This window comes from Tachypleus tridentatus, chromosome 12 (assembly GCF_004210375.1).
Source record: "Tachypleus tridentatus isolate NWPU-2018 chromosome 12, ASM421037v1, whole genome shotgun sequence".
Taxonomy (NCBI): Eukaryota; Metazoa; Arthropoda; class Merostomata; order Xiphosura; family Limulidae; genus Tachypleus; species Tachypleus tridentatus.
In genome coordinates, this window is record NC_134836.1 from 50,880,419 (window position 1) to 50,907,329 (window position 26,911).

The 26,911-nt window shown below is 32.2% G+C and overlaps 2 protein-coding genes across 2 annotated transcripts in view; both read right to left on the bottom strand.

Moving 5' to 3' along the window:
* Positions 1–4,093, bottom strand: part of Adck5 (aarF domain containing kinase 5) — a 30,493-nt gene extending 26,400 nt beyond the window's left edge. Inside the window, 3 exon segments of the mRNA XM_076469429.1 lie at positions 517–580; positions 2,392–2,686; positions 3,963–4,093. Of these exon segments, the coding sequence (XP_076325544.1) occupies positions 517–580; positions 2,392–2,686; positions 3,963–4,053 (450 nt within the window). The 5' untranslated portion in view covers positions 4,054–4,093.
* Positions 4,094–20,044: 15,951 nt separating this feature from the next.
* The window catches only part of LOC143233303 (FH1/FH2 domain-containing protein 3-like), a 114,537-nt gene continuing 107,670 nt past the window's right edge, over positions 20,045–26,911 (bottom strand). The window contains 3 exon segments of the mRNA XM_076469430.1: positions 20,045–20,163; positions 21,899–22,063; positions 26,202–26,334. Coding sequence (XP_076325545.1) covers positions 20,096–20,163; positions 21,899–22,063; positions 26,202–26,334 — 366 coding nt within the window. The 3' untranslated portion in view covers positions 20,045–20,095.

Consider the following 26,911-nt stretch of genomic DNA (forward strand, 5'->3'; position numbering starts at 1 on the left):
ACACACCCACAAACTTCTCAGAATTTATAATTACCCTAACAGTAACTATCATGCAAAAACCGTATACGTACCAAAAATTAAACAAACACAAAGCAATAAACTGAGATAAATTTGTGACCAAGCCAAATCAAAATTTTGTAGACACATGGAAAAGGAGTTAAAACATGTTCACATTTGAATACCAATCAAGAAAGTGAGGATTGTTCAAGAATAGTAGGGGGAGCTAGATGCACCAGCATAGATGGAAAAGTACAATTGGTGGAAAATACTCACATGATCAGCACGTTATCAAATAGTGCAAAAAGAATGAAATTATTTTAACAGTTCTCAGAGAGCAGATCATGATTGAGATAGCTTTAGATGAGAGGAGATAGTATTGTTTAGGGAAAAATTAATGTAGCACTAAACTATCCATGGTACTTATAGAATCTGCCTATTAAATATATAACTGTCTCATTTGAAAAAACACATCACTTAGAAGCAGACTCTGCTAAAAATTCCATATGATGAACAAACCTCCTCAAGTCCATAAAGATTCCACCAATAGTCCAGTGATATTTTCAGCCCAATATGTAGTGACCTAAAATGAAAAAAACATCAGTAAATTACAAAACGTGACCATCAAAATCACAAAGATGGAAGCACAAAAATAGGAAAAAATATGTAATAAGCTAATGAATAAACATATTACAATTCATAAAAATGCTCTACAAGATGATTATAAAAAAATTAGAGAATCAGTTGAGATATTTCCACGAAAATAATCAAAATTTGAGCTATTAATTTCACACGAAGTAGAATGTTTACCTTAAGCAAATATTCTAAGTAACATATTTTGCCCACATTATACGAGTGCAGTAATTAAAACAAGGTACACCACAGAAACATTTCAAGAATTACTAAGTAAAATAACACAAAAAACACATGCCTATTAAATTTCTCTACTAATGTTCTAGCTACTAACAGTCTTTTATATATATGTGGACTGTCAGCTACATACATATTAAAAGTTACATTATATAAAATTCCTTAACTAGATAATTTAAAGTACAGCATTACATTAAAACAGAAAGCTAAAATGGTAAAAACATCACAGTAAATTAGTATGTCCTTGTGATAAGTTTCACAATCCCTTATCTATTGACACATTTAAATTTCTTAAGCATTAAAATTTTCAAATTAATTACCTGAAAAAGAGTGAAACATTTGATGTGAATTATACTGTTTCAAGTAAACAAGTATGCAAATACATACAAAGAAAAGGACTTATTTACATATAATAAAACAATTTAACATTATTATCAGTCTTAAAACAAACTTCCAAGAAAATCATGACTTGTTTTACCTTCCATTTTCTCAAGTACATTCAGCAATTAAGTGTTTTAGGTTTTGTAACAGATCCACATAATAAATTAATAGGAATTATTCCTAATTCATTTTTAATAAATTATTAGTCTTACCAAATTAAACTAAAATGTATAATCTCCAAAACAAACAAGACATTTAAAGAAAGTGTGAACAGTAAACCTGCCCATAAGTAGTTAATTATTTTTAGACCTGTAACACTGATGACACCCCTGATTATATTTCACATAAGATTAAATACAAAAGCACAAAGATTGTTTTAAGTGTAACAATAATATTATTATATGAACCACTTCCTCTAAGTTTCTCTCACTATCATGTAAGTTGACACAAAATATTACATATGTAACTATATTGCTCCACAAGCATAAGTACATTACCAAAATTTATAACCACCATGTATGAAATGGAAGATAGTTTCAATTGTTTTAAGATTAAAACAGTTAAACCAATAAGTATGTGTACATTGTGTGCGTGCGTATGTGTGTGTCTGTACTCAAATTAGTGAAGAAAAAAAACTTGTTGAAAAGTGGACTAAAACTTAATCTCGAGTGTTCATAATGACATGCAATTGTTTTTTAGATTAGTTACTTATAAGTTAAACTAGCTTACATTACACTGCAATTTATTTCAGTTCTGTAACTAATTTTATTGAAAACTTCCTTGATTCATATGCTTTGTATTATAATTTGATTTCAGTATATTTTTATTATTACACCACTGTGTGTATATTGGTTTAGTATAAATGCATCTTAATTCACAAGCAAAATGTTAAATTTTATTTATGAAATTTTGAGAAGTGAACCTCACAACAACAAAAAATATAATATAGCTACAAAATATAAAATAATAATGAGACATTCTGGTGTAGATATTGTTATCTCAATATTGTCAGTGGTTAAAACAAATGTATCACTAAAGGCAAATGGAAAATAAAAACATGTCATATATAATACTGGCTGAAATCATACTAAACATCCAATGATAAAGATATTTTACTGCATTGTACATGCTTGAAAGGCTTACCTTAAGAACCTTCCAGCTCCTTCAAAAGTAATTCTAATGGTTTGTTTTTGTTTGGAGTCGAGAGATAGGTAACAAGTAGGAGCTCCAATAACAATGGTACCACCAGTGATACGCTTGAAAAACTTCCACAATACCGTTCTCCTGTTTTTAGCTATTGTTTCTATGTTGTTAAGGTTGCTATTGCTTAAATTATTCATCCATCTTTGTGATCCACTGAACTTAATAATTTTAGAATGATAACTCATTCCATCTAAAAATATCCTTCGTAGACACACGTAAGTCATTCTTACATTTGCTGTAACAAAAGTAAAAATGTAACTATTAAAAATTATTTAAACAAATATAATTTCCATTATAACATATATCACTATATGGTACATTTCTAAGATAAATAATAAAAAAGCAAAAAAACTGACTGTGCATTAAATGTGCAAATATTCTTGCAAATTTTAAATAAGTATGTTATCAAAAGCAATTCAATTTCTCTTTATAATCTTATCTTTCTTGCTGATTATCAAATCCAACTCAAACAATCAGATTTCTCTAGACATTTTAGAGTGACATACTGTGATAAAAATGGGAAACTAAGAATAATAATAGAATACCATTTTAAAATACTAAGCCAGTTTGCAAAGGTATGTTATATAAGCACCTATTCAAAATCTTTCTTTTCCACACTGCTTCCATATAAAGGTTTCTTTCTCATTCCTGAATGTTTGGTGACAATATTTTTAATTTCTATCCTACCTATTGTTTAGTTAAAACACATTGTGTAGACTTGTTCCAAAAATAAGTTTGAAAATTGTGTTGTAATACTTGCTCCAAAAGGTTAATGGTTCAACCCCCATTCAATCACACATGCTGTTACTCTCTTAAGTCTTCTTCTCTCGAACTTCACAAACACCAGTGAGAAGACTGCAATAGAGTTGCACATTTCTTAATTGAGTCTACAGCTTCTTACTACTGCATCATATTTTAACATATCTAATCAAGTTCTCCTGGCATGTATTAGAACAAGTAAAAAAAACAAAAATTTAGTGTTAACTGTACCACAACTGTTATTAGATGTCAAGTTAAAGCCATGCAGAAACTGCATACTTTACTAAATTTAATAATAAAACTTAGCATACTGAAATAGGTAGCCTAAGTGAGTGCAAATGGTGTATCATATACCCAAATATCAAACATTTTTCAATCGCATGCAGCCGAGTATAAAATATATTAGAAAATAAGAGACACAATTCATATGATTGATGTAAATCTGCATCATATCAAGAACAGTATTTAAGAAAGTTCATAACAGGAAGTATGAATGTTTTAGAATAATTTAATGAAAGGATAGTAATGACAAATGAAAGAGATTAAATCTGTTAAGGACTGGATATGTTACTCACTTTATTATATTTTCGATGTCCCTGAAAGTTGGTTAATGTTACTTCTTTTCAAGTGAGGCAATAAAAATCATATTCATACCAGCAGTGGCAAGTTTTTGAAAATTTGATAAAAGATGTTTTGCAAAGTCATTTAACAAAGTTTAAAATTAAATAAACTATGGGTAAATCTTGCCTTACTAATCTTTTGACATTCTTTGAAAAGGTTGCTCCTCACATAGATAAGGGTATGGGCATTTGGATTTGGTGTACGTAGATTTTCAGACAGCATTTGGCAAGATGCCACATCAGAAGACTTGTGTAAAAGTTCACTGTGGTTGTGAGGGATAAGTTAGTAAATTATATACAAGAAAACACAAGATCATTACATACAGAGTTATGTCAAAATGAATTAATGTTATGAGTGGTGCACCTCAGGGTTCACTTTGATTTACATAATTGATATATATGAGGGAGTCATCAATAAGTAACATTAATCTGCTGGGTGTTGCTGACTGTGAAGAGGATACTGCTGCATTACAGAAGGATTTATATCATTCAATTAGTTGGATGAACAAATGGTAGATGGGATTTAATTATAATAAATGCAAGGTATTGCATGCGAGATATCACAGTTTGAATTAGGGGTATAATTTTAATGTGAATAATCTTAACAATGTCATAGGAGAAAATGATCTTTGTGTTCTGATTCATAAGACATCCAAATAGTACACTGTTGCTAATAGCATAGAAAATAGGACTTTAAACAGGGGTGAAATTCGCAAAACAAATGTAGAGGTACTCAGCTGGGTGATGTGGACTTGATTTTGAAACAGAAAACCAAATATCTACAAGCAAACATAAAAACCACAAAGCAGCTCAAATATGTCCTGGTACTAGTACTGCCTTAAAAAATAGGTACCGGCAAAATTTCACCAGTTTAAGGTTGTATCAACAGAACCACTGAAAACAAATCTAGTGGGCTTATAATTTAATTGTACAGGCAATATCTGGTGAGCTGTAGTCAACCTTGGGTTGCTTGCCTTAGAAAGGACATTGAATTAGTAGGAAAGGATCCAGACAAAGACTACTGGGATGATACCTGGGACAGAAATGTTGTTTCTTATACAAAGATAGGTTAAAATCCCTGAAAGTGTTTTTTTTTTTTTTGATGAGATGATGGTTGGAATGGACTTGATTGAGGTCTTTAAGACTGTTAAGAGAACTGATAGTGTTGATGTATCTGTTTTTTCTTTTTGCGTTTAATGATGAGAATAGAAGAACTTAGGGAGACAAATATAAATTTTAGCAAGGTATGAGTTAACTTCCACTTAAAAAAAAGCTTTATTTTTCTAAGAAGATGAGTTTCCTTTGAAATGGTTGCCTTTAGATATGATATATAATTTAATCTAAGAAAAACTAAGGGAATGCTTAATAATTAACCCTTATCATTCAAAGATAAGGGTATTTTCATTTTAGTTTAGTATCTGAATGGGACAGCTTAGATGGAACAACAGGCATCTTGCTGTCTTTAAATTACATGTACTAGTTGGAGTACCCATACCATGGATGGAAGTTGTGTAAATTCGTGATTAATGAAAGGCTGTCTTAGAACATGAAAAGTTGTTTCCTTTATAATTTTTTAAAAAACCTAAAATGCCCATAAAAACAGCAAAACACAAAATGTGGAACTGTAAATCTGCACGTATCTCCTCGTGGACTAAACAAACCTCCATGTTAAAACTTGAAGATCAATCAACAAGGGTAAAGTTGTGGTACAAATCTCTGCATGAAAACCTCATTAAAAAAACAACATAAAATCCTAAATTGAAAATTTGTGTATTTTCCCATGGACTTATTAAACCTCCATACCAATTTTGGTGAAGATCCATCCACACTCTAAGTATTTACATGGGCATACAACAGATAGTACTATAACATTTATAAAGATGGCACGAGTGCATTAGAACTGCGTGCGTTGTATATTCATAATGTCACATCTGCACCCTAAAAATGGAGAAAAATAAAGTTCTCTGCAACAGGAAACAGAAATGAAATAGGAAAATCATGACCCCCAAATGCAAATCTATCAGTTCATCCCATAAGTAATGTTGTTTTTTGGGATACAAGTTTAATTGCAAATTTCTTGGCTAAATGAAGTTATTCTCAAAGACTTAAGTTATATGGGATGATCTGATAGCATTAAGCGTAAGCCAGTTTGTTTATTTACTAGTTTTTGTTTTACTTATTTTTAGAAGCCCCAATTATCATGGAGGTAACAGAGGAGCACATAAGGCATATTATGTTTTATGAGTTTAGAAAATGGAAAAGTGCTACCGAGTATTCAAATGGTGTATAGCAATGACATTTTGAATGTAAAGAAGTGTCAAAGATAGTTCGATACGTTTAGAACTGGTGACTGCTGTTTGACAGATGCATCTTACACTGGGCACTCTGTTGAGTTTGATAATGACCTGCTTCTAGCAACACTTTAGAAGGACTGTTCTGCAACTGTTGAAGAATTAGCCCAGCAACTCAATTCATCTCCTTCTACTGTCCATTGCAACAATTTAGTATAGTTTAAAAGTTAGTAAAATAAGTACAAGTTGTCAGCTGATAATCTGAGAGAACAGGTAGACATCTGCACACCTCTTCACTCTCATGAACTTCAAATTTTATTTTTAAACTGTCTAGTGACTGGAGATGAGAAATGTGTACTCTATCAAAATGTTAAGTGCTGCCAACCATGAGTTAGTGCAGGAAAACAAGCTACACCATAGCCAAAAGCAAACCTGCACCCTAGGAAGGTTTTGCTTAGTGTTTGGTGGAACAAAAGTGGAACAATACACTTCGAGTTGTTACAACCAAACCAGACAATCACTACTGAGAGATACTATCAGCAAATGAATCGACTGAAAACTGCAATAAAAAAAAAACAACAAAAAACGCCTGCTTTCATGAATCTGAAAGTTGTTGTTTTCCACCATGACAATGAATGTCCTCATGCCACTAGAATCACTTCCAGAAAAATTGAAGAGCTTAGCTGGGAAAAACTTCCCAATCTCCATCATTCTCCTGATTTTGCTCCTTCAGATTACCAACCTTTCAGAAGCTTGCAGCATCATCTAAATGATAAAGAATTTACTTCTATGTATGAGCTAAAAAATAGCCTTTGTACTTTTTTGTCTCAAAACCACTAGATTTTTATGACCATGTTATTGAAAATATTTTTAGACATTGGTAGACTGTTATTGAAAGTGATGAAAAATATATAACTGATTGAAGTTATTATTTAAGTTCTCTTTTCTCCCTTTAAATCTGTGTTACAAATGACATTACTCATGGGATGATCCCATACATGCACACAGGATAAATATTTTGTGAAGTTGGGACTGTACATTGCATAATAAAGTTTTTTTTGGTATCATATAAGTAAAAGTTCTATTATAGTATATATGCAATTGAAAGGCATGCAACTTGATTGAAAACAAGTCTCCATATGGTAAAATGATCTTACATATGCAGTGAAGATCCTGAAAGAATAAACTCACATAAGAAAATGTATAATACACATGTAGTGAGAGAGAGAGAGTGAGAATATATAGTTCCTATTTTCTATTCCTACATCATAAACCAAGTGTAGTCCTTCATTATAATAAAAAGAATGTCAACATTTATTAATTTACAATTTTTATACTCTCAAAAATTTCTAATGTGCAATATTCAATTCATTTAGTTTTTGGTAATGTTGGATGTATATTAGTAGATGGCAATATGGTGTCGAAATTTTTTTTTAAAGTCTGGCAATAAAAAAAACACTTAACACAGTAACTATTCACTGCTGCATTAAAGTTTCTGCTAACAAAATTTAGATTAGTACATCATATTTAGTATCATAGACAATCTAACTCCAAAAGAATACAAGAATGAATAGCTTGGAGAAAACATGATGATGAAATGACTGTCTTTCAATTTTGTGCAAAGCTATGAGAGCTATCTGCACTTGCTGTCCCTAATTTAACAGTGGAAGACCAGAAGAAAGACAACTAGTCATCACTACTCACTGTCAACTATTGGACTACACTTCCATCAACAAATAGTGAGATGTGAGATTGACCATAACATTATAACATCCCCATGGCTAAAAGGGCAAACATGTTTGATACAAAAGGGGAAGAAGTGATGAAATGAAACAATTTTATTTCTTGCTAGAAGAGGTCAAAGTTTACTGTTCATATAACTGTATTTCCTGTGTGTAATAACATCTGCTTGGGAAGTTGACTTCAGCAGTTGTAGTGTACAGCAGTTACAAGCATACAAGATTTTTAAAAATCTTTTTTTTTTCTTTGTTTGAGTTCTGTGAAAGTTTGGAAATTTAAAAGCAATTGCATATACAGAAATAGTTATTCTCTCCTGATGTGGCAAAAAGTGCAGACTTTAACTTGAAGTCCTGAAGTTTCATCTTTCAAACACACATGCAAGTAACTATACCTTCACTTTCGTTACTGGTGCCACTCAGTACATTGCCATGTCAGGTGTTATTCTTACGATATCTGGGTAATTAACTACTGTATGTTGGCATACATACAGGTGGTAAAGTTGTACTAGTAGTGGTATATAAAACCTATGCATTCATAATGTATAGTATACATTCAATGTATAGTTAGACTGTTCAATGTAGATTTCACCAATAATTATCTTATTCTGACATCTGCTTCTTGTACAAACTGAAAGAGTTCAGATATATTTCTGTATCTCAAAGTTTCTGATGATCCAGATAAAGATGGAGATATATTATTAATACACTTTTAGTACTTTTAGAGGACATTCTTCTTCAATGTTGAGGGAGTCGAGACTTACTGTAGTCAGAATTGTACAGGAGTTTAAGATGAATATAAATTATTTATACTTAAGGAGAATGTAGGTTTAAGTTTTTAATTTTCCCTAAGATAGATGTGCTAGGACAGCTGTGAAAGGCTAAAAGGTCTCTTGTTGTCTATAGGTTAAGTCACAACGATGACATATTAAGCAATTTCCCGATCATTATAAACCTCCCATGATATTAAGCTGGGTTCAGTTTGCAAATTAACCCATTTGCCTGTAAAATCTCCTGTTAAAGCAAGTATCTATATCAAATATCACACACTCTACTTTTCTGGCAACTTTAGTAATATCACTTTTCTTAAATGTTTAACTCATGGCTAGTGAGCATGTTTTTCCTGCAAGTCTTCTAGGAAGAAAATAAAGATTTATCAAATCCCTAAAAAGCTATCAGTGAAAGAGCTAAGTATTATCCTTGGGTTTCTTAACAGAGAAAGTTTAGTTATGAGAAAGAACATGTGTGTGTGTGTGTGTGTGTGTGTGTGTGTGTGTGTGTGTGTGTGTGTAATTCTGGTCAACCTTTTTACATCTTAAGTTTGGGTCATATTACAGAAGAGATACTGACATGAAAAAGCACCACTAATAATGCTCTGAGTAAGAAAACCATTTATGGTAAGTAACAGAAGAAAAAACAACAACTTTGTTACACTGATATCATGAACATAAAATTCTTTTGTTGTTTCTAGCACTTGAAGAAATATGTTGTACAGCTTTGTATTATTATTTGCACCATATCACAAAATATCAATATACAAGAACCGAAAGAAGAAATAGAAAAATTGTATGCATCTCAGGACTTAAGGAATTTAAACTATGAAAAGATGCTTGAATGTAATTTCACTTGGGTGTTGGAAAACTGTAGTTGCTTTCATCAACTGAAATATATACAATTATTAGGACTACAAACACACTTCAAAATGGCTGGATAGCAGCATGGTGTGATAAAAGTTGAAGTGAACAGACATGTGTAATATACCTAATGTATGACTTTTGTAATAAACTGATCTTACTTCTATTAAACAAGTACAAATTTACTTAAAATTCTGACACCCTTGATGTGAATGTGTGGCACATCCTTTCACTTTGTCAGCAAATTATGTATTTCATAACACTACATCTTTAAAAAAAATGTTTAGTTAACAGTTCTTTAATAGATTAAACACACACAGTTATCTGATGTTATTACGACTACAGTTATCAAAAATTGCATACTTTACTCCCGTTACATTTTATTATAGTTAATTTTATGAACTTCTGTATCAATAATTTGTTGACACACTAAGGGATGTGTACTACATTTGCACAGAGATTCACATCAAAACTTCTGTTAGACTACGGTTTCTCAATATTTTTGATATTAGAAAACACCTCACTGCCTCCCAAAGTTTTTGTAAATTGCTAAAAGGGAAGAACAACAAAAATTATTACAATTCTCATACTAAGATTCTTCAGTTTTTGTTAGGTTGATTTTTATGAAAATCCCAAAGTGGTTATGGCTGACCAGTACAGGCTTGTTGGTTGCAAAAAATTGTAGTAAATCACATCAGTTCTATAAACTTAGATGTTAACTTATTCTTAAACTACTGCTTTTGAATTTGAATTGTAAAACTTGTGAATTATTTTACTCAACAATGTAGTAGTTGCCGTTAGATTTACTGAAACTTTTCATGATAAATTTTGCAGTTATGAAAAAAAAATTTATCCCCAATGATTTGGTTGTAAGAATCAATTTAGATACAGAATGTTAACAAGTAATGTAATATATGTATATTTATTATTCAAAAGCCTTTACAGGTTAACATACAATTAATGTCATAAAACCAACTCATATTAAGAACAAAAAATAAAAATGACTTCAATAAAAAAATGAATTTTGCCAAAATTTATCAGTGCCAGTTGTTTTACACATTTTTTTCTCAGATGTACTATTACAAGTTAAAGAAAGTTTGCAATATTTTCACATGACCACAGTTAAAGTAAAGCAGTGTTTACTTTAAGAAACAACAGCTTTTAACATTTCTTGTGCAACATATAGCAATAAAACTACAATATTTTACTGGTGCAATGTTAAATATTTAAAACTGAGAAGGCAGTGGTAACCAACACACTTAACATAACAAAATTATATTTTCTTATGGATATTTTTTAACATAAAGCCTAAAAATAAGCCACTAAAGTAAGTTATGCAGAACTGAATTTATACAACCCATTTTTTCAGTTTCAGCTAGCTAAATTAGTCTATACTACAGTTAAACTGACATACACCTAATAAAAAAAAAATTCTGATGGAATGCATAAAGATTTGGTCAGCTAACACAGAAAATATATTTCACTGTTCTAATATAATACCGTATTATAAGCCCATGACAATACTTCAGTGTTATGAGCACTTGCAGAATAATAGTAACAGAAATATAGATTAATTCCTATCAACTGTCGTCTGACCTATTAGTATTACTTCACGTGCGATGACGAGAAACCCACTTGAAAGTAAAAATGTATTCTCAAGTCGGCTGGTATTGATATTAAAACTTCACTTAAAATAAAGTACAGAACAACGTTTCGACCTTTTAAGTCCCCGAAGGTGGTCCAAGAAGTTCGAAACATTGTTCTGTACTTTAATTTTGATTAAAGTTTTAATACCGATACCAGCCGTCTTCGGGATACAGTATTATTTCATATTGCAATACTAAATGTATATCATAATAGCAAAATACGTCCAACTGTTGCAGTATACACAATACTGTATAAATGAAAGCAAGATCAGCGAGTAACGCATCAACCAGCATTACTTACGAAATATAACCTTACTTATGACGTGTAACTTACATTTATAACAGCACAAGTTAAAATAAGTACCTCAATACTGCCTGTTATCCGTATTTTTTTGGTTTTCCTACCTTTTGGTTTAATATTTATGACAGAAGACAGTGTTGCTTTTCTTTTAATTAGCAATATAGTTCTAAAACAACATTATTTTATATAAACGAAATAACTGGTCGCATGGGAGAGAATTAGTCTTATAATAATAAAATTGCAGAACAAAAAAAAAAATCTTCAACCAAACGTTGTTGAATATTTTAACATCTTAAACTTGCTTGAATCACCTGATACGAAGTACAACATTTATATACGTAAAAGCACTATACTCTCTTATTACTTGTTGAAAATCAGTTGTAGTTGCTAACCGAAACATCTGTAACGCAACAGAAACTGCCGGTAACAGATGTCATGTGACTTGGTCAGAGAGCTAAATATAGGCGATCAATAGCTCAAGGTACTTCACTAAAATTAAGTAATTAATTAAACTAAACTAATGCAAGCTCTAGCAACTGAAACTGATAGAAAAACCTGACTGACACTTTACTTATTAAATTCTCATTCGTTATTGACTGTTCTTTTGCTTACTGAATGACTCACCTATATTTATAACTGATTATTGTTGTTTACATATTTTCCAAGCCTCTAATTTTTTTTGCTTCTTCTATTTCTATTTGGAATGTTGGTCTCTTATACCAACGAGGTTCAAGGTCACGCAAACCTCTTCCTTTTCTTGGTTTTCACGACATCAGTTTAAAATATTCAAGATTCTTATAAATATAGCCAATCTTAGCTTTATTCGCCCTCTCTCTAAATGTCATTGTGAGAATTCCAACGATTGTTTCTAGACAACGTAATAGTAATTTAGAAGCTGAATATTAAGTAACTTATCGTTTGTTGCTTGGTTTAATTCAACATTTGTCGCTTAAAAGGTGTCTTAATTGTCTGCTGTTTCAACTCCACTCAGAGTAAGTTTCATAATTCCCAAGGCAGCATTGACAAAAAGAACTTTCGTCTGATTTTCTTCCACGACTTCGAACTTAGACGAAAAATTACTGAAACAACGCGGAACATCAACTAGGCATGAAGCCATGGATCTGTCACTGATCTTACAGTTCAGTTTTGGTTCCAAAGGTTTCTTGAAGACCACGAAGGCCGTGGAAGGAAGCCATCCTTACATGAAAAAAATATTAAGGGAAGCAGTTGAGACAGACCCTCGCACAGCATGTGCGTGAGCTTGCAGAAAAGCTAGGCACAAGCATATCAAGTATTGTTAACCACCTGAGTGCGACTGGAAAGATGAGAAAGTTGGATAAGTGGGTTCTGCATGAGCTGACTGAAGATTGACAAAATCGGCGTTATGAGACCTGCTCTACGCTGCTGTTGCGAAACCGAAATAATACACTTCTTGAACAGATAGTGACATGCGATGAAAAGTGGATTCTGTACGACAATCGGAAACGATCTGCAAGATGACTTGATTACAAAACAGCCCCAAGGCATTTCCTAAAGCCAAAGTTTTACCAAAGAAAGGTCATGGTGACTGTATGGTGGACTGTGGCCAGCATCATTCATTACAACTTTTTTGAATCCAGGGTAAACAATCACATCGAAAAAATACTGTCAAGAATTGGCCGAAATGTATCGAACGTTGCGCGTGAAACAAACAGCTCTGGTCAATTGAATGGACCCTATTCTTCTTCATGACAATTCTCGTCCTCACATGTCAAGGATGACGCTCCAAAAATTAAACGAATTGGGAATCGAGGTTCAGCCTCATCCATCTTATCCCAAAGACTTTTCCCCTACAGATTTTCATTTTTTTCAAGCACTTTGACAACTTTTTGAACAATAAACACTTTCAAAACCAGGCAGCTGCAGAAGAAGCTTTCAGGGAGTTTATTGACCACAGAAACTCTGATTTATACAGCAGGCATAAACAGCATCGTTACACGTTGACAAAAGTGTGTTGAAGCAAATGGTGTTTACTTTGATTAAGGTACGTTTTACAACACTGGTTTATACTTTTCCGAACTTTGCAGTTCAAAAACGATATTTATTTCTGGATAACGCAATGCTCAAAAATATATATTATAACAATATCAACAGTTCTTGAAGACTGTTAGTTATACATATATATATATATAGCTATGTTCCTTAGGAATTTTGTTTAGTCATAAAATTTCTGTTTATAGAAGAATTAAAGATATTAACGTAACAAAGTACTTTTGGGACAACAATGGATCTATTGAAACATTTGTGCTGTCCTATCCTCTAAACTTAGCTAAGACTGGTGAATAAATTAATCTAAAAAAATCTCAAGTACAAACTGCATAATGAAAAGTGTAAATGCCAACTGAATACTGTATGTGAAAAGTAGTTGTTATTTTGTATTAAGCGCAAAAAGACATCTGTGTTCTGCCTATCACGAGTATATAAACCCGGTTTCAAATGGTACAAGTGCCCTTGGGAGTAGCGCATGGAAAGTAATATGATATCATTTACTTTTCTGTATTATTCTATTGCCAAGTGTTTTAAAAATACGTTTTTTTCTTCTTTTTTCTTGCAGCCACCGACGTTTGCATTTTTAGTAAAACATTTGTTTCTCTTTGTACTGACCATGTTTTACCATGTTGTGGAGAAGAGGATTCCTCTTCTCATTGTTAACGATGGGCACTGAAGGGAAAACTGAATAACAGCATCTTATGCTCTTGTATGTAAATATGACTAAATGGTAAAAAACAGACTTTATCAGACCAACTTTGTGTTGTTTGTGTTTTAATTTCGCACAAAGCTACTCAAGGGTTATCTGCGCTAGCCGTCCCTAATTTAGCAGTGTAAGACTAGAGGGAAGGCAGCTAGTCATCACCACCTATCGCCAACTCTTTTACCAACGAATAGTGGGATTGACCGTAACATTATAACGCCCCCACGGCTGAAAGGGCGAGCATGTTTGGTGTGACCGGGATTCGAACCCCCCAACCCTCATATTACGAGTAAACTTTGTTTTAAAGTCCTGTTAAAGTTGATTCCACAGAGATAAGACATCTGTCAAGCAGAATAGTATCATTGATACTGGTTAACAATATTGTTTATCAATAACTCAACATTTAAGACTTCTATTAATAAAAAAAACAGCTGTATGTGTGGAGAGCGAGAGGTATAAAATAACACAGAATTTAGGAACAACAGGGGACATATTGGTCTACCTCAGCTGTTCCATCCCTGAACTAAAGTAAATTTAAACTTTTAGATATTTAAAAAAAAAAAAAACTTACAGCCAGTTTCCCCTTATTATTCATATGGTTTTTAATTTTTCCTTTAAACTCGCTTAAATTTACTATTTCTACATCCAATTTATCAGATTCCCTCTAACTCTTTTCTTGTTTTTCAAGAGAAAACATCTTTAGAAATCTTAAGAGTGGCATATGAACGTTAGTGCAAACAGAGCAACACATTGATGGCCCTCAAAAGTAATACAGAAAAAAACTTATGAATATTTTTGCCTGCAGTTGATCAATATGAACGGGAACCATAAGAAATTTGCATATAGTAGTTTGAAATGTTAAATACGCCTCTTGATTTTAATATTTCCTTATATGACTGCCCATACATACACCATTCTAGTAACTCTTTCAAGCAATTCAATGTTCTTCCTGACGTGAAGACCATAAAGCTGAACACAATACTCCAAACGTGGTCTAACTAGTAACTTATACAGTTAAATTATAATCTCTTTAGAATTGTATTCAATATTTCTGCAGATACAACCTAAAATCGTGTTTGTCCTACCACAATCAATAACACACTGCTTGGATGACTTAAGAAATTGATCAACCATGACATTGTTAAGTGTATTCTCATACAAATTATACTTGTAATTTAAATTATGATAACCCATATGCATTATCTTGCATTCATTATAATTAAAATTCAACTGCTAAATGAACTAAATCTTTTTTTAAAGTATCAGCATCATTTTCATTACTAGAATCACCCAAAACCTTAATATCATACACAAATTTAAGTAATTTATTGACCGTGGTGAAGTAATTCGAGATACATTTTATTGACCATTCCTTAATCTATGTCACTGATGTAAATCAAAAAATGTGGAAGATAAGTTAAGTGAATTGTATAGAAGAGTGGCTGGATAACAGAAAGAAGAGAGTTGTTATAAATAAAGTTCAATCAAACTGGATTGAAACATGTAGATGTCCTAAGACTGAGCCCTCAGGTAGCAAACTTGTGACATTAAGCCAGTTTGATTGAACACCCATTTATAACAACCCTCTTCTTTCTTCCATCCAGCCACTCTTTTATACAATTCACTAACTTATCTTCCACACTTATAGAGATATAAGCCTTTTATCTGTTACCTTGTCAAATGCTTTCTGAAAATTGAGATGCATCAAACCTTTTTATACAACCAGTAGCTTTTCCAAAGAAGGGCAAGAGATTTGTAACCTCCTACAAAACCCTTGAGGAGATATTACCTGGCCCAGGAGCCTTGTTAATTTTTAAGCTTCCCATTTTTTTCTTAACAAGCTCAGATTTAATGCAATTATCTTGTTTCCATGTATCAACTATTTAAACCTTCATTAGTAAAAGTGGACAAAAATGTCCAATTTAATAATCCAGGTATTTTTATAATAATCAAATACAAGCCTTCCTCTATCATCTTTTAAAGGTCCTTCCCCATCCTAATGTTTTGTTTACCCTTAATATACTTAAAGAAGTGCTTACTGTTAATTTTTACATTTGTAGCCAACTGTCTTTCATACATCCTTTTTGATGTCTTAATTTCCCATTCGACTGACTTGTTAAATTAATTTGAGCTTGTTCACTGAGGTGGTGATTTAATTATAGTTTTGTGCTTTTGGGGAAGTAGCATATAAATCTTTTTGTGTTTCCTAGCAGAAAATGTATTGGCTTAGCTTTATGTAGGATATTACCCATTCGCATACTGTCAGGATATTGATAGTATATCTATAAGGGTAATGGTTCAGCTAGCAACAAGTTTGATTAAATTATTTTAAAGGGCACTTCCTAGTCCTTAACCAAACATGTAATACCAGAGTTGCATTGACTGAATGATTTATCAATGTATTCTCAAAATGGCTAGTATGGGTATGAAAGCTTAAATTAAAATAAAATACAGAACAATGTTTCAACCTTCTTAGGTCATCTTCAGGTTAACTACCAGGTTTTACTTCAAGTGGGTTTCTCATCATCATGGATTTATCAATATTATGCTGAGATATCATAAGTCAAAGGTGCAGAGTCTGTGAAGTAGCTTATGTTGTTGATAGGTACATCACTGGTGCCTTGCTAGTATGTTAACTCTTTAACTCAGATGCCAGATCACTTGCTGCAGTACAAATGGTTCTGTGTTTAAATCTATGCACATGAAAGATGACAAATTGAAAATTACAACAACTGTATTGATGTCCAAGGCCCAAACACATTTCAGGAAAGGTTTATTTGCAAAATATGACTTTCAGAGTAGCTATTTGATTCAGTCAGACCTCACTTCTGACCATTTGTGTTATAAGGATAGTCATGGATTGTAACTAGCAATATAATATCACAGAAACACATTAATTGTATTCAAAGTGAATAAATACTGCATCTAAAGCACACTCTAATTCAATACTTGTCTTGTTTAAATTGTTGTACAGTTTACTGGAATAGTTCATTTAAAGTTTTGCAACTTGTTCTACATTTCCTATTCTTGTAAATGTTAAGGCAAAACACTAATTTTAAATCTACACCAACTGCATCGTAAATTTGTATTAAACTGATTAATTTGACTGTATAACTCCACCCCAATCAGTAGTTCTAATAAGGTTTATTTTACAAAGACTCAAAATCTCCTATTCACAAAGAGGAATGTATTACATTTTATAGAAATCAAATGTTAATTAGAAGTAAGAGAAACACAAACATTTCAGCAAAAAAGGCTTTATATTTCATACAACTCATGAACCAGTGAGATTCAAGTTAACTGTGAGAAAACAAAAGATAAAGTACATTATTCACAAAATGAGAAAGTCCTACAGCATGAGAAAGGACTCCACACATACATTAAGAACACTGCTATAGTTATAACAACTGGCACTCATGTAAACACAATACGATGCTTAAAGCAGCATAGTTTAGGCTCCAGATTTTAAACTACCAGACATAACATGTTTGCAAGAGGCAAAAACAAAACATCTTGTAATTTTTGACATATTTTAATTCATGATTTTACCTAAAAAGGAGACTTTATATGAATTAAGTCAAATTACTTATACAGCATGTCCCAGCTAAATGGTACTAGTGTATAAGTAAAATGGGCCTTTAACCTATTTACCTTAATTCAGAAGTCCTTTTATAAATAAATATCATACACCAATCTTCTTGCATACTTCCACTGTTAAGCTATACTTCTTTTTTTACACAGTAACTGAGGTGTAAACAACCCCTTGACGTCATATGCAATCTAACATTTTGACAAGATACAATGTATACATTCACCTGTGTCTTTTGTTTTTGGATTAATATCCACCTATTCATTCATTTACTTTAAGAATTGTTGAGCATTTTGTTTATGTGTCTATAGAATCCACTCATTTATGCTGAAAGTAGCTACTCTAAGTCATTAATATTACATTAAAAATAAAAGGATACAATGAAAAGAAAAAAAAACATTTTTTTCACTTCATCAACATATGTATATTTTATATTACAAACATGTTTTACTAAAAAAAAAAAGACATTTTAGACAAGAAATTAACCATAAGCTGTACATTACATAAAATACATTATTATGGCATCAATAATTAGGAGGCTTCAACATTCATTGAAAATCCATTTTATTAAAACTAGAGAGAAAAATGATTTAATGTAGTAATTTTAAAAGATTTCAATCTTTTATTGTTGAAATATTCAATTATTTTGTACAAACCACTGACACAATAAGAACTTTCCGATCTGAAACCAACCTAAATATTTGACTAAATTCTAAGGTAATGTTTACTAGCTGTTAAATGTATAAAACAAACAACAAATGTACAGTGACTGGGAAAAAAAACTGCAGGTGTATAGCTTTATTTAATAAAACCTGACAGGTTTTAAAAAAACAAACAGATAGACAGTGGGGGTTGATAAAAACAGAATACAGAACAAACTGTTAGTTTATGCTAATTTATTTGTGTTAATCCATATTTCAACAGTACAATAACATTAGGTATTATAAAGCCAAAAATGTTTGAGTTAAACTACATCCACAGTCCTGGTACTTTCACAGTATTCTGACACAGTGTGTCTCAAACTGTGTACTGCAGAAGAACCTCAGGTATGTTGTGGAATTTTTGGAATTAAGTAATTTTTTTTAAGTAAATTTATTATCAATTCAATAAATTTTTGAAACTTAGAATTCTATTTATATTCTAGTTGATTCACAGCATAACAAGTAATTTCTACCTGTCTTAGAGAGTGCCACTGGGCCTGCCATAGGACTTGCATGTGCTGTAAAACTGCATTCTCAAGATGGCTGGTATGGGTATTAAAACTTTAATTAAAATAAATTAGAAAACAATGCTGTCAAAGTGAGTGTACTGCAAAACGTTTGGGGCATTAAAAGCATACCAGGAGCTGAAAACTTTTGGAAAGCACTGTTCTAATGATTCAAATAAGGTAAAAACATTCATATTTTAGCCCTAATAATGTCAGTAAAATAGGTCAATATTTGCAGTTGTTGTTGAAGGGTAGAAATTAAGAAAAATTCTAGCTGTTTAAGGTAATTCAAACCTCTTACATAACATATAGTCTCCTAGAACAGCATGTTACGTTATGTCAATTTTATGGCCATGATCAATTGTTTCATTTTTGTTGTTCAAGTACAGAGCTTCACATCTGCACAGTTTCCACTACATGGCTTAAACACCAATATTCAGCATTACAAACCCTAAGGTTTCGGCTGAACCACTGATAATAGGAGCAAAAAAAAGCTTGTAGCTTAAAAGTTTTAAAGGTGTGCCATACACCAAAATAGAGAATGAGTTGTTTTTCCCAAATTAAATCAACATATTATACAGGTTTCTTGACTATGTTAAAGTGACATAACTTGGAGCACTAAATATAAACATTTCAAATATGTTAAGTATAATTTACTTTAAAGTTAAGACCACATAACAAGTTTTGGAAGCTTTCATGCCACACTATTTAATCAAATAATTTCAAATATCTCTTCAAATTACAGTATTTATCTAAAACAAAAGTTATGACAGGAGTCACAATATACCACGTTATCACTTCCAAAAAGAAATTCAAACGTTTTCACATGTGACAATCACAGACTTTTTAAACATGTTAAAATGAGTGACAATTTTTAACATTCAGAACCAGCTGAAGAAGTTTTCATCATATAAAGCAATAACAACACATCAATTCGACTTTCCTTTGAACAAAGCATAGCATATTACAGAAAACTCTTAAATATCAAGTTTATCCGAGTGAAGGTCACTTAATGGTGACTTTACATCAATCTGCAACCAAATAAATGTACAGCTTAGATTTTTTTTAAATCTTCTTCATTTTGGTAGCAGATTCATCTTTAACAAGGGTGCATTTTTTTGTCTATATCTTTATGTAGCAACTAACATTCTTCTATCTTCCTCTGACAGTTCGAGTCCACCCTTCAACGTTCTTCTCACTGTGGTTAAAACAGACTAATATTAAGATGAGCTATTTGAAGGTTAAATGATTTAATGGTTATGATGTAAAAATACATCAAGTTAATTTCAGCATCTATTATTCTCTGTATTTATGATAAAGCTGCTTTACTAAATGTGTTTGATATCTTAAAACAAACAATGAGGGTTAAAATAAATGAAATAAATACTACCCACATTACTCTTTGTGTCAAGGTAAAAATAAATGGGACAAAACAACATCCTAACATATGTGACCAAAATCAAGATCAGATTTTAAAAAGAATCATGCTTTCATATAGAAAATACTGAAGTAAACATATTAAGAAAAATGTAGAAAAAGAATGTGCAGTTGACATGATTTTTAACACAATTTTTAGGGTTTTTTTAACACTTCACCAGCTTTTGGCACTTAACCCTATGTGCATAGATGAGAGTCAGAGCATTGAACAAGGTATTACATATTTTTTGTCAGCGTAATCAGCTATAAATTTCACTCTACAGGGCTTATTTAATGATGGTTCACAGTAGTGCAAAAACTGTAGATATAAACATTTCAGAGGTTTTAGAGGTTATACAGACTGTAAAACAAATAAAAGTAGTTATATTATTCACACATCAATCATCTTTCACCAATGGTGTCAGTATACAGAAGTAGCTTGAGGACAAATACTTTATGTAACACACGAGTGTTTGTTTATAGCAGTCTTGTACATTTTACTAAAAGCTTACCATACTTTATATAGATCAATACACTTAATAAATTTGGAAATATAATCAACATTCCTTCTCCATTACAAAGTTGGTCCAATGGACAGACCCTATACACATTCATTTAAATTGTACAAGAAAAGCTTGGGCATTGTCTTCTGACACACAGTTAATGATGCTTAATTATGGGCGATTGGTATTTTAGTGACTTAATTAGGTTGTCAATATTCAGGAATCACACGTTCTGTTCTGGAGAACTTACAACTGTCTGACTTCAAGTAGCATCAGGGCTTATCAGTTATGAATGGGAAGAGTATTCTTACAAGTGAAATGATTTGAAGGTATAACTTTATTGTTCATACACAAAATGTTATAGTTTCATGATGAAAGATTAGTCTTTGGATTATACTTAAACAATACACACGAGACAAGTAACTTTAAAATTATTTCAGTGTTAATGCTTTATACCTCAACATTGTTTGACTAAAGAATCCGTATGTTTATTGTTAAGCACAAAGCTATGCAAAGGGCTATCTGTGCTCTACTCACTACAAGTATTGAAACCTTGTTTCTAACATGGTAAGTCCACAGACATGCTGCTGTGCCACTGGGGGACAGGCTAAAGAAACAAGCCAACTTACTAAAACAAAAATCGGTTATAGCAATATCAATATACATGCTTTCTTTCAGATAACAGAAGTCAGCCACATTTTCACAAACTAAATCTTACTGTGATAAATATAACGAAACTACATAAGAGTTGTATATACAATAAAAAGCAATGGTACACAGTAAGACTGTTAAAAAAAAAACATGTCTAATGTATGTCGGTTTACAAAAATCTAACATGGCAAAATACCAACAATTTTACTATAACTGCTGTAAAACATTTTTCAAGAAGACAGATGGTACGTGAACAAAAACTGAATAAGTGAGACACAACCAGATTGCTCCTATCAATTACAAACTATATTAGATTTTGTTCATGTGAAGTTTTATATGCCCAAAATATGGCTAGACACTTACAGGACTTTCTGTCCCCATATCTTGCCTTCTTCCTAGCACGAGGTTCATTACGAGTTGACTGAGAAGTTGCAGTTTTGACCAGACTTTCAATAATCTCATCATTGGTGTCTGTCAGATTTTCATCACATGAAGGAGTACTATATCGCCCCAAACTTCCACCTGTTCCTATATACAGAGAGATTCATAATTTTAAAAGGTATTAAAGCAAAATATTGGCAATTCACTATTCTTCATCATGTATTAATAATTTCTATGCTTGTTAAAAATAATACCTTGAAAATATACCAGTTACATACTCAAAGAGAACAAACTACCATGTTGGAGTTTCAAAATAAGTTTTGAAATAGTCTTAATCAATAAGAAGCACATGTGTTGAATATTAATGCAGAGATCCCTGTAAATAACAACTAAATTAAACTAGAAATAAAACATTTATTTCCAAATAAAGTTTGGTTTGTTTTGAATTTCACACAAAGCTACACGAGGGCTACCTGCCCCTAATTTAGCAGTGTAAGACTAGAGGGAAGGGGGCTACCTGTCCCTAATTTAGCAGTGTAAGACTAGAGGGAAGGGGGCTACCTGTCCCTAATTTAGCAGTGTAAGACTAGAGGGAAGGGGGCTACCTGTCCCTAATTTAGCAGTGTAAGACTAGAGGGAAGGGGGCTACCTGTCCCTAATTTAGCAGTGTAAGACTAGAGGGAAGGGGGCTACCTGTCCCTAATTTAGCAGTGTAAGACTAGAGGGAAGGGGGCTACGTGCCCCTAATTTAGCAGTGTAAGACTAGGGGCTACGTGCCCCTAATTTAGCAGTGGAAGAGGGGGTCCCTAATTTAGCAGTGTAAGACTAGAGGAAAGGGCTACCTGTCCCTAATTTAGCAGTGTAAGACTAGAGGGAAGGGGGCTACCTGTCCCTAATTTAGCAGTGTAAGACTAGAGGGAAGGGGGCTACCTGTCCCTAATTTAGCAGTGTAAGACTAGAGGGAAGGGGACTACCTGTCCCTAATTTAGCAGTGTAAGACTAGAGGGAAGGGGACTACCTGTCCCTAATTTAGCAGTGTAAGACTAGAGGGAAGGGGACTACCTGTCCCTAATTTAGCAGTGTAAGACTAGAGGGAAGGGGACTACCTGTCCCTAATTTAGCAGTGTAAGACTAGAGGGAAGGGGCTACCTGTCCCTAATTTAGCAGTGTAAGACTAGAGGGAAGGGGCTACCTGTCCCTAATTTAGCAGTGTAAGACTAGAGGGGGGACTACCTGTCCCTAATTTAGCAGTGTAAGACTAGAGGGAAGGGGACTACCTGTCCCTAATTTAGCAGTGTAAGACTAGAGGAAGGGGACTACCTGTCCCTAATTTAGCAGTGTAAGACTAGAGGGAAGGGGACTACCTGTCCCTAATTTAGCAGTGTAAGACTAGAGGGAAGGGGACTACCTGTCCCTAATTTAGCAGTGTAAGACTAGAGGGAAGGTAGCTAGTCGTCATCAAATGTCGCCAACTATTGAACTAATCTTTTACCAATGAAGAGTGGATTGACCATCACATTATAATGCCCCATGGCTGAAAGACGAGCATGTTTGGTGTGACTGGGATCTGAACCTGCAACCCTTGGATTACGAGTTGAGCACCTTAATCACCTGGCCATGCTGGGCCCCAAACTGAGTTAAAAAACATTCAAATATCTATCTTCACTCTTGTATATATTAGGCTGAAAAAATTGGAAGAGACTTTTTTATATAAAACATCATTATAAGAATTTCTCATGTGCAGTAGTTAAGCTTTTAGAAACATAACTAATGTTCATTTATACTAATGTGGACAAGCAATATTAAGTTTTCAATAAAAAATATCATTTAGTTAATAATAATGAAATATTTGTTTTATACAGAAGTTGAATTAACTACATACAAATATACTTATCATTAAGGAGATAAAAAAAAGACAGTAGAAAAAAAATTAAAATTCTCAAACTTATAGAAAATGTGTCAATAAATGTACATATGACGTAAATAAAACTTGTATAAATTAAATGTTTTTTTTTCAACAACATCTTTACTGTAAAATAAGTGTTATTAAAAATATGTTTGTTTTTATTATAGCAAAGCCACATCAAGCTATCTGCTGTATCAATCGATGGGAACTGAGCCCCTGGTTTTAGCATATAAATCCAAAGATTTACTCTCTCCCCATTGGGTATTATAAGAAAGAAAAAAAAAGGCTATATAATCCACTGTAGGAGCCAGGCTTTCTTTAGTGTCCAATTTTGTGTCACCAGTTTTCTGGGACAAATGTGTTTGAGTACATACCACACATAAACATATAATAATTTCTAAATGATAGATGATGGACAGAGTTTTCCAAACTATATATATGTTGAGTTTGGTTTACCAGAAAAATGAAATACAAAGAAATAAACAATGGTGGGGTGTTAAAAGTAGCATAAAACTGGCTTCAAACCAACAACATAAGTTTGATTCAAGCTGTTATTCTGATTAATTAATAAACATTTATATTCTGAAAATATGTTATTAGCTGATTGTCCCATTAGTTTTCACATGTAAGAATATCCAAGATAACAAGATGCCATAATCATACATTCTTTTCTACAGTTGTTTATTTTGAAGACAGTAATTACAAATTTTTGAGAAAATAAAATATTTGTATCTAAAATAAATCCAGAAAGTATATAATTTGATTATGCCTGAAATATAGGGTAATAAGAGATATTTTTGGTATATTTATTTGGAAAGTGCAATTAAGTATTTTTTTTAAGCACGTGATCCCCTTTATACATATATCTAGGGTAGACACTCAGGTTATATTTTTATACACAATAGCTAACACATTTGTTGTTATCAGTAATTGAAAGGGTAAGAGTAAATTGTATTATCAAATAAAAATCAATCCATACAAAATTGCATGAACTCCTTCATATGTTTTTATTTACTTCAGAAGGGAATGTATTAAGTGCATAACGGTTTTCCTGCCACGTTTAGTTTCCACAATGTGCAGATGATTAGGGTTGGGTGGACTCAAAATGTATTATTCACAAGTTAACTTATTTTCCTGCAAGAAAAGTCCTTGGAAGTGGGATTCCATAACAGGTGTCTCTTTAACAGTATAGCTAACATTCAAATGGTGCAAGTGGTAGTAGTTTTATATTTAAATGACTGATAAATTATAAAGCTAAATCCATGAGCAATAATTATGGATCTACTTATAAAAACAGATAACACTTTGTAACAACATTTTTACTTTTTCTTGTTCCTGGTCAGAAAGTGTTTTTTCCCAATTGCTTATGCCTAAAATAAATGGAAAAGACCTATTTTTCTCTTCAAACTTTGCTTTTGTGACCTGGGAGTGTATAACGAAAACATGATGGAAGATTATATTGGAGGCTGATGCATGAAAATGATTTACATTACAGTAGCAAATATCAAAAAACTACTCACTTCTAAACATTTTTGTATAACTTTAGTATAAATACATGTAAATCTTGATTCATATGTTGTTTTATTCAGACCTTATGTAAATGAAAATGCACAAATTTGCCCATTTTTACATAAGAGAAAATAGGTTAATTTCTAAGTTTCATTATCCAGGTCACAAAAGCAAAGTTAGAAGGGAATAATGTCCATTTTCTGTACTTTTACAACATAAGCAATTAAGAAATAACACATACTATCCAGGAACAAAATTTGTGTTACATAGTGTAATTGGGGACATAGTGAGATGCATGTAAAGCAGTTCACAGAATTAATAAAGGAAATGACCAGTTTAATTCAACTTATTATATATGTTTTGTACTTTTTAGGTATAATGACACATTGTACTAAAAGCTATTGTTTATGATATGTGAAAGCAGTCTAATATAAAATAACTATTCTTATTAGCCTGCTGTAACTGTATTCACTGAAGAAAGGTAAAGGAGATTACATTAATTTCTACACCTTTGTAAAATATAGGGGTGGTATGCATTTCAATGATGGGTTTCACATTTATATTTCTAGAATAAATGGTAAACAAAGGTGGCAGCTGAAATATTATTACAAAAAAAAAAGTTAGTAGAAGGGGAAAAAAACCTTCTTATTATGTTTGCTCTTTGCCTTTTTATTCTAGGTTTAATATAATCTGGTAAAGTAGAACAAGTGAAAACCAGCAGTCATCTTCATCAAGTTGGAAAAATATGACAGATCGTAGATTGAATTTTAACACGTGTTTTTCACTAGTTACATTTTCAAAAACTGTATAAACCATACTTGTAACAGACATTTTAGAAAGCCTGGCCCCCTAAGTGGAAAACAGTGTTACCAGGATGGCCTTTTAGTCTCCATCTAGCTTCAGGTATAGTTCCCTTTTTCTGGTCTTCATTGTTTCTTCCATCTCCAAGCAACTGACGAAGTTCCTGGTCAGCCTGCTGCTCCTTTGTTTTAAACTTTTCCAACTATAAAGCAATCAATACTTGTTTTAACTGTGTATGATTATACTGAAAAAAATAATCTTTGTTTAAGTTATTGAAAGGAAAAATAATGACAACTAAACCAATATTATCAGAGCTCACATCAGTAGCATTTTAAAAGTATATCCTAATCAGTCAAGATTTTAAAAATATTCTTGTATTAGTAAATGAGTTAATCTAAAACTGTAAAAGATAATATATGTGCCAGCATCCACCTAAGTTTGACACATGGCTCATTATAAAAACATGGTACAGTTGTAATGTTTGATGACACACAATGGTACACAGATCATTACTAACACAGAAAATAAAGGTGTAATATGAGGGTTATTTTTCTTACATTTTATCATAAACACAAAAGTACTTAAAAACCCTAAAGATTACTCTGTTCAGCTCTATTTTTTTTTCTCTTCCTCAAATCTACAATTACTTCCCCCACAAGTCTGTAAGACAAGCACTTTTTGCTCATCAACTGCTACTCATCCAAAGTAAGATGTACGATCATAACTGTATACATTTTGTGTGTACTAATTTGTCCTTTGATTGGTACACTCATAACAAG